Source organism: Gadus morhua, chromosome 20 (genome assembly GCF_902167405.1).
Source record: "Gadus morhua chromosome 20, gadMor3.0, whole genome shotgun sequence".
Classification (NCBI taxonomy): Eukaryota; Metazoa; Chordata; class Actinopteri; order Gadiformes; family Gadidae; genus Gadus; species Gadus morhua.
The window spans coordinates 8,684,705-8,694,569 of record NC_044067.1 but is presented as its reverse complement, the minus strand read 5'-3'; the positions used below and the strand labels follow the sequence as shown (position 1 = coordinate 8,694,569).

At 41.8% G+C, this 9,865-nt stretch overlaps 1 protein-coding gene across 1 annotated transcript; it reads right to left on the bottom strand.

Annotated features, from left to right (window-relative positions):
• Positions 1–116: 116 nt before the first annotated feature.
• LOC115533285 (augurin-A) lies at positions 117–2,686 on the bottom strand. Its single transcript, XM_030343701.1, has 3 exons — positions 2,396–2,686; positions 917–1,080; positions 117–516 (listed from the first exon to the last, which is right to left on the bottom strand). The coding sequence occupies exons 1-3, from the start codon at positions 2,466–2,468 to the stop codon at positions 367–369; spliced, it is 387 nt and encodes a 128-aa protein (XP_030199561.1). The 5' UTR covers positions 2,469–2,686; the 3' UTR covers positions 117–366.
• Positions 2,687–9,865: the final 7,179 nt, after the last annotated feature.

Below are 9,865 nucleotides of genomic sequence, written 5' to 3'. Positions count from 1 at the left end.
GTGATTTTATAAAGTCATTGGCGATTCATATTTCAGCAGAAACTAAGCAGGGAAATTAGATCCTCATAACTATATGAATGTGCCTAGTATTTTTGAGGCCAATTAATCCACGCTGGTGATTGAAAATTGATGTTTTATTTAAATGCATTTAATCAGCACTGACGTCATGACTTTTGTATAAGATGAGGTGATATGTTTAGTTGAACAATCAATTAAACAGAATGTAGCCTACACAATAAAAGGAGATAATACGTAAAGGTTAATGTTTTAAAGAGACTACGCGTAAGAAAATGGGAACGGCTACTAATCAAGACACCGTCCTCTGTTTCCGGGAGATGGTCTTCTTTGCGTGTGCGTGTGCGTGTTTTAGTAGTAGTCGTAGTTTACATTGGCGCCGTGTCTATAATTGCCCGGGTCGCCGTTGGCATGCGGGGAGTTCTCATCGTGATGGTGCTGACGACCTTGATCCGTTGCTCGTGACTGGTCCAACCAGTACGCCATGTCGGTTTCCAGCCTCTGAAAAAAAAAGAAACACGCTCATGCATCAGCATCATTATGACATATTTGGTAAAACAAACTCGATAACATGCCTCAAAGGCCAAGTTGATTTAAAAGTCCAAATCAGTCAATATCAGCACTAGGGCGGCAGCATGATAGAATGGCACGGAGCTTTATGAGTCACGGCTACTGGGCCCGACCCTGAGGGTCATCGACTTCCCTCAATATGTTCTTGGCTTGTCTGAATGGATTTTCGTAATGCCTCGCAAATTTTTTTCTTCATGACCATCAGTCCATCACATGGGGTGAACACTGTTTTGATGAGTGGATCAAACAACCCAATGTAGCATAAAATCGAATATTAATTCATAAAGGTAACAGAATCTATACCGCGACATGCGCACTGCTTTTAGCCGACCTGCTCATCAAAGCCCATGTACATGAACTGCTGAATCCACTGCTGTACGTCTGGGCGGCTGCGATCCCAGACGTTTCTTTTGGGCCGGTTCAGCTTAGCCAGGAACTCTTGTGCCTTCGAAGGACTGATGGCAACAGCGGACTTGGAGGGAGCACCGCTGACAGCTACACAGTGTGGGAATCGAGTAAGCAAATCACACATTTACCATTGATCAACAATGACAGGTGCTGGAACTATTGTTTCAAGGTCTCTAGAATTAAGGGACAAGTTGAGTCAATAGAAAGCAAAGGAGCACACAATAAGTTGTGGGGAGGGGTCATGCACGCAGTTGAAGTGCATTGTTGAATTTCAGGTTGTTTTTCAGTGTTGAAACACGCCAGCATTGTGCCAATGTTGGCAATAAAGAATGACAAACTTTCTAAATGAGAGACAGACATGCTTTATGCATGTCTACAGGTATCATTTGTGTTTTCATTTAGGATGAAGACACTAAATAGTGTTCGAAAAGTTGTTTATATATATGTTTATTTATTTTTAGTTTTACTGCAGTTGCTTTAAAAAGTACAAAGTGTACAAAAAAGTATGTAAGATAATTCAGTGAAGGACAATGCAGATCCTGTGGAGATGGGTAGGGAATCAGCATTCTGTAGCCATTAAAACCACACATACCAGAACAGAACACATGTAGTAGCCTGAGGCCACAGTGAGAACAAACAGAGTAGAATTGTTATGTACAGTGAGGGAATTGTTTGCATATGTTCGGATCTAGATGGCATCACAACATCAGTTCCCATGAACTTCAAAAGGAGGGGGAATACATGAGGCGTTCTCCTCTCGTGAACGCATACTACAGGCCCCATACAGTGATAAAAAACAAACACTGATGTTATACGGTTTTCACAGAAAGACCTTCCATGTTACTTTGTTACTCAACCCCATTGCTTCAGTCCACCCGCTGCTATTGAATCCCTTCCCATGGATTATTAAAAAAAGAGATTGACCTCTGGGCTGTGTGCTTATTCAGTGGCAGAGAGGATACAATGGAAGAGCTAAACATCCAATTTTCCCTCGAGTTTGGGAAATCGCTTCGTCACTTGCTGATGCAGAGCTCTCGGCAGCAGATTCAACCGTTTTCTCTTTTTAACACATCACCGAAACTAATCCTGCCGTATGTATGTGTGTGTGTGTGCGCGTGCCTGGGCATGCTTGCATGCTCGTGTGTGGATGTGCGCGTGCGTGCGTGCGTGAGTGTATGTGTGAGATAGAAATCATAGAATCCGCACAGCTCACTGCGTGTGTCTGCTGAAATATTTGACATCCACGCTATTCCCAATCATTTCACCATGCACCTCTAGAAAACGATGTATGTATCTAACCACAGCATACAGTACATGTCAAGTGCAGCACAGCAGCAGATGTGAAACAGATAGAAAGCCCTAACGATAGAACGACAGGTACCAAAGGGTTGTTATGGCTCACCTCTGAGGCTCAGCAGTGTCGTCAATACAGCGAGTGCCATAACGCTGGCCAGGTGAAACCTCAGACTAGCCATGATGAACCCGCTCTCCCCTCTCTCTGGACCTTTGTGAATGCACCAGTGTAGCACCGTGTTGCGAACCTGGTGCAGGGGTGGGAGGCTCAGTTTTTGGGGGTAGGGAATGAGGGGCGAGATTCCAAGAGGAAACTGGCCTATGGCGGTGGAAAGTTGTCTTCCTCCCCGTGCAGAAACACGACTAGTGTCTACAGCTGGCGTTCTGCCTCCTCTGGTAGTTTTCCGTCTCCCACGGAGCCGGCAGAAGAAGCAGGGCTGAGAGGAGAAAGGGGAGCCTTTTCCTTCTCACGCGTGGGCTTCACTGAATCTGGACGACCACATGCATGGCATGGGCCTCAGGGCTCCCCCTGGGGGGTGTTGTTGAACATCTCAGATTAAAAGGTTTTACTCTCAGCTCGTAAGTGGTTGGCCGGATTCTATAATTGGTGCTTCCACTTGGTTTCACTGTGAGATTGGCTCACTGTTGGACTTCTCATAAATCTGGCGTGTGTGTGTGTGTGTGTCCAACCCAAGGAGCTGTCCTGCTGGGGAATCTTCTGCAGACATTTATTGTAAAAGCGCAAAGCCCATCTATACTTCAGATCACTATCACGGCTGCATAAGCTATTATTGCACACGGTTACTACACACCTGCACACACACGCACACACACATCCACCCACTCACCCACATACACAATCACAAACACACAACCAAGCTCCTTGACCCTACAATAGGAAAAAACAACTTTAATGAAACGGTTCAAATACACAATCACAAAAACACACACACACACACACACACACACACACACACACACACACACACACAAACTCCTTGACCCTACAATTGGAAAAAAACAACTTTAATGAAACAGATCAGATACACACACACACACACACACACACACACACACACACACACACACACACACACACACACACACACACACACACACACACACACACCCAAACTTCTTGACCCTACAATAGGAAAAAACAACTTTAATGAAACAGATCAGATACAGGCTGGAATCCCTTGCAAGCTGCCAACAAAAGCAAACGTGAGTAGCCTGAGAGATAGCTAGATATATAGATATACATGCACTAGATAACATATTGGCATAAAGATATATATATATATATATATATATATATATATATATATATATATATATATATATATATATATGTATATATATATTAGTGCTGTCAGTTAAACGCGTTATTAACGGCGTTAACGCAAACAAATTTTAACAGCTCAAAACAAAGAAGCAGTAGCCTGACTGCTATGTTCAAGGCAGTATGTTTGTTTGTTCATCGTATAATTGCACTATAGGCTTTTTTTTTGTATCGTCCTGTTTTGATCAGTATATGCCAATGTTGTTATCAATTAAAAACCATTTGCACAAGGCAAGCCGATGCACTTCTCCATGTTGATAAGAGGATTAAAATGAGAAAAATTAATGGGACAAAGAAATCAAGGGATATTTAGCATAGAAAAAACATTTGTGATTAATCGCGAATGCTCGCGATTAATTGTGAGTTAAAGGCACCCAGTGCAACTTTATGTAAACATTCAATGAAAAATAAACATTCAATTTCTAGTCTTTTTTACACATAATAAGTTTTAATAACTCCATACCATTACATATCGACATTCAAGGAGCAAAGATGAGACGTCGCTGTGTGGTGAGAACTGATAGAAAATCGTAAACAACAACAATCGCCGGTGGGGAGAAGCCATTTTTCCATTGACTGGAAGCCTGCTTTATTTATTGTAGGTTACAAAAAATAAAGAAAATGGCGGCATTGTTGTTGTTATCGATTTTCTATCAGTTCTCACCACACAACGACGTCTCATCTTTGCTGCTTGAATGTCGGTATGTAATGGTATGGAGTTATTGAAACTTACTACGTGTAAAAAAGACTAGAAATTGAATATTTATTTTTAAGCCTCGAAAGTTGCACTGGGTGCCTTTAACTGTGGCATTAATGCGATTAAATATTTGAATCGCTTGACAGCACTAATATATATATATATATATATATATATATATATATATATATATATATATAGAGAGAGAGAGAGAAAGAGAGATATATAGATATACAGAGGCATTTATAGATATAGATATATAGAGAGATAGATAGATAGATAAATAGAGGTCTAGATAGATTGACAGCTAGATAGATAGATATTGACCATACATCCATCACTAGATGACATTAAGAACTCACCCCCTCATTTCGCTCTCAAAGTCTTCTAACGTAGCCGAGATGTCAGTCAATGCGTCACTCATTTGACGCTGCGTAACCCAGGTGAGATTGAAACACGTTGAACTTTGTCCCAAAACGACACAGCTATTGGTAAGCTCCAAGGAAGTAGAGAACCAGTCGCCTAACTACAAACTTAGAAAAGGTTTAACGGTTGAGAGGTGAAACAGAATAATTAAAATGCAAAGAAAAGAAAAGGCCTTGACGAGCTCCGGTTATTCATCAGTTGTTATTCAGACACTTCCAGAAGTGTCTGAATCCCCTATAATTCCTTACCAAACACAATATGATGAAGCCAGCCATCAGGGCTTTGCGTCAGACTTCTTTGTACATAGGCCTATGGGAGGAATGACAAAGCCTGTTCACAAGGTTCATTGTGTGCGCAGTTAGTTCAGTTTGTTTAGTTGCCCACAGGTGGGAATACTGAGCCAAGAAAATCTGGGTGCAAACTAAAGCCAGAGTGGTTCTGTCATAAGGCTGGAGGATACAGTCTGCTTGCGTCAACCTGCTTCACTAAGGAGCTGGGTGAAGGTCAGTTGGGATGTATATACAAAGCCTGCTCTTCAGAAAGTCTTCAGGCATGAGATGGATGAGGGAATCTGTTTCCTGTCTGACCCCACATTACAAGTTATTCTCCATTCAATCGGCTCTAAGCTAATGAAGTACACCTTAATAAAAGGCTTTTTAGCTCATGATCACAAGGGGGAGATAAATACACCACGAGTTTAAATGTGCCCACGTAGTTTCTGTTGTACGATGACCGAACGAGCTCAGATAAGGTAGACTTTTGTTACTCAGATGACATGATTTATTTCCCGTATGCAACTAAACAATCTGCGTTCAAATCGTTGATCAGTCGACATGTTTATCTTTTGATGGATTTCATTAAATCAGGGCTCAGTTACTGAAAATATCAACATTCCAGTGATATACAATCTCAAAACAGCAGGGAACAGAAGTTCCGGATCATTCTTCAGGCTGAGGATCGGCGCCAGGTCTGCCGTAGCCCAGCTGGTTGGCCGTGGAGAAGTGGGACCAGAAGGTTCTGGCCAGGTCGTTAAGCTGGTCGTAGGCACCCTGAGCACGGAGCTCCTCCACCCAGCCGAAGAAGTCTGAGGACCACAGGTTCCAGTAGGGCATGGCGGAATGCACCTGGCCTTCGTCTGGCTCCTCTGCAATCGGACAACAGATGGTTTCACACGTACTCAATGCCAAACATTTGCATTCTGTTTACCGATCACTGGGCGTCGTAGAAATGATGCGCTGCCAAATGCTAAAGCAAAACGTTCAATCAGGGAGACCACATTCAACCTCTATTTCTTTTTGATCCATGCGTTGGCCGTCCCCTCCCCTTCGTCTCTCAACAAATCAGGACCTCAGGGAGTGCCATCCCACCACCACCACCGCAACCAGATTCTAGCCTCCATCAAGGGGATCCTAGTCTCCCGGCAGCCCTCATGGATCAATGGACCATTAAGATTAATTTGAAAGTGTCTGATCGCCAATGGCTGTCATATCTGTACTGGTCTCTCGCTGACTGAACTATCGATGTAGGCCTACTCCCATTGTGCTATTGTATGACAAGTGTAGGCTGCTCACCTGCGATGGCCATGCATACGCATAGAAGGAAAAACATCAATGAAGTCAAATGGTGTGAGCGCATGGTGTCAACAAACAAACACTGAAACAAAGAGCACATAAAGACACACGCTTCAGATAAATGTAGTGAGCCGTGGTTTGTTGATCCTTTTGAAGGAACATAAACAACAACAGCTATACAATGGTGCATCTATGTCTCTGAGACATTTCAAGAACCTTTTGTAATTTGCTCACAGCTTTTTCTGTCTAAACATTCTCTGGGAAAGACATTTAGCACATACTTTTCTGAAGTAGCAGTACGACAACGGTTTTGAAAAACATCTTAAGTCATACATATCCACTAGAGAACAGGAATTCAAGGTTTCTTATACTGTTTATGTATAATTAGATATGGTAGTTTGTATAATATAATGAATATTGATGCAAATATTGAATAAAGCTTTTCCTACCTGCGCGTTGTGGCTGGGATATGAGCGTTCCGGTTGGCCCTTCTTCGTCCGTCTCTCTCTCTCTTTTGAGTTGTCTTTTAAGATTGACTTGAGTTGACTCTTCAGGTGAAGATGGCAGAGCAAAGCAGACATGTTTGCTTTTCACAGGCCGAGAGCAACGTCACATCAGAGAGTAGTGCCTTCTCACACCTCTCAAGCTGTCCTGGGATGCCAGTTTAGCTCTAGAGTGATTATTTGAATATATCCCAATATGGTTCCCTCCTCCCCTTCCCCACTAACCATGATAGCACAATGACAAACATAACAATATGTGATATGCTTTTTAGGGGATTTCCCCAAAAATATGTTTCCACATTCATTTTTGATTAACAACCTGTGTAGCACTAGCAGATGACAGTAAGCCTTAGGCTTTGTAATGTCATCTTAGTTCAATAAGGGAATGTATGTCTGTGATAGTGTATATTTACTAACAAAGGTGGAAGAATAAGTGCAAAATTGAAAGTTCCCTAGGAGGAATTCTTTAGAGAAAATACGAATACAACGGAGAGAAGCACAAAGAAGACACAAAGTTTTTAAATTGGGCATCAGACTGCCTGATGTGAAAACCACTGCGTGGCACAGCTAGAGTCAAGGCCCCCGCCACACAAACACACACACACACAAAGATAGGATGTGATGCAGACTGGCATGTGGGGAAGTGTCTCAGGCAGGTGACGACAGACGACAGAGGGTCTATAGAGCCTGAGAGAGAGAGAGAGAGAGAGAGAGAGAGAGAGAGAGAGAGAGAGAGAGAGAGAGAGAGAGAGAGAGAGAGAGAGAGAGAGAGAGAGACCTAGCTGTCGTTGAACATTCACTGAGTCTGCTCAGTAAAGTGAATACCTTGCAATAAGAAAGACTTGGTTCAGTTGAAAAATATGTCTGGTGGGCTTTTTTCATTGGGGGCCACGTAAGAAATTACGAATGTCTTTGAGGGCCGAGGAAATTTTGTCACATCTTAACAACAATTAGATTGTAGAAAACATGTTAATTTAAGCATTTGTAATTAAAAGTCACTGAATGTGAATAAAATCAATCACCATGTGCACAACAGAAATACATATTGTACAGTTTGGTTTACTAATAACCATATATATTTTTAAACCTATCTGTATCTGTATCTGTACCAAGTGCACTGAACATGAACAGTTGTATTGGAGTGCATCCACATTTGATAATGTAGGGTAGGACATTACGGCCCAATCCCATTTCTACCCCTTACCCCTTACCCATACCCCTCCCCCTTGTTTTGAAGGGGTAAGGGGAAGGGGTAAGGGGTAGAAATGGGATTGGGCCTACAACACACACATGTAAAAAATAACTCAGTGGGAGGAGCCAAGTCTCTGATGGTTCTGAACAAGTGCACTGAAGTCAGGTGTGATTCCAGATGAGGGAACGTACAGCACAGCTAACAGTATTTCATCATTGAGAGTGGATCTGAGTTGTTATATTTCCTCAATGAGAAAGTTGAATGACACTTGCTAAACAACCACATCGTCCTCATCACGATCACGCGCACACCAGTCGTTTTTTACGATAAAAGTATTCTTACCAAAAATAAAAAAATGCATTATTAGGAATTAATTCTGAGTGGTCGGCGAGCTCCAAGATGAAAAAAGTATATGTATTTTGAACCTTATTTTTTTTGAACTCGCAGGCCACTCAGAACCGGCTAGCGGGCCGTAGGTTGGCCACATGCGCCGTAGGTTGCCCACCTCTGGTCTAGTTGAACCAAGTGTCTGGCACTCTTAATTATCGTGAAGATTTTGTAACACTGAATGTGTTACACGGGATGATGTGGATGTGAACAGCTAATAGCTGTAATTCGATTGTGGACTTGTTCCCTCATAGCTGACAGCTATGAGGGAACAAGTCCACACTCGAATTACATTATACTGTAAAGGTCACAGATGTTCACAGAAATCTCAATTATTGCCAGTTTGTCTGTCATCATTAGCTAAAACAAGCTAAAATTCCAAATCCTTTCCTTGTATCGTGCACATGCTTGGTTGGTTGGTTCAATTATATTTGGAACCAACCATTTCAGTATCAAATGTGTCTCTTTTTAGCTCTGATATGTCGTTTAGCTTTTGACAGGACGTTTCATATTTTTATTCAGTCACCTTGCTCGAGGATCATGGAATGGAGGCTCTGACTTGACGGTAGGCCAGGAAGAGAACTTTAACCCAAATGAAAAATTAATGACGCAGGCATTCTGCTAGATTCCTTTCTATGTTCTGAAGCTCATGTGAAAGGTTTTATGTTGTCATGCTTTTATATTTGCTCCAATTTAGTGTCTTAGAGTACGCTTTTATCCCAAGTTCCGTTCCTATTTTTGGCTGTGAATACAAGGTACAGCCTTTCGCCTTGCCATGGTGGGAACAAGTGAACTCGTTATAACTGAAATGTTGGGAGTATACTTTTCGGTCTTGGCAACACCAAAACAAAGGTGAAAGATTCCATACCTCTTTGGTCCTGAAGTGCAGTGCTGCCCCCTGTAGACAGACCCAAGCTATTTATAATCTTACATTAAGTGGCTATAAAATGTTTCCCGAAAGATTCCTCAAACAATATTGATGATTTACATAGGTAGTTAACTACTTTTGTTTGCCTCAAATTCAAATTGTGCCGTAGCCCTATATTGTAGTACTGATTATTATTTATTTTTTTACTATAGATATTATCATGCAGTATTCTTGGGGAGTATAGTTATTGCCCGTTATTCCAATGTGGACATTCATGTTATCATTAATGATGCTGCCATAGGAAAAAGTATGAGCCTGTGTACGCTTACATTAAAATCCTCTACAAAATGAAAAAAAGCAATTGCTTCAGTTGTGAAATGACCAACACAACCCAACACATTTAAACTTTCTCCAACAATCATTGGACGAACAGACAAAATAAAGGTCTGAGGAAGAATTTCTCATATGCAGTTATCGTCCAATCAGCAAGCAGGCTTTGAAATGATGGTGACAATCATCTGGCACAAGATAAGAGCCAGACATTTGACTGTCAGTCAAATGTAATATATGTGATTGATGACAACCGAGAAGGA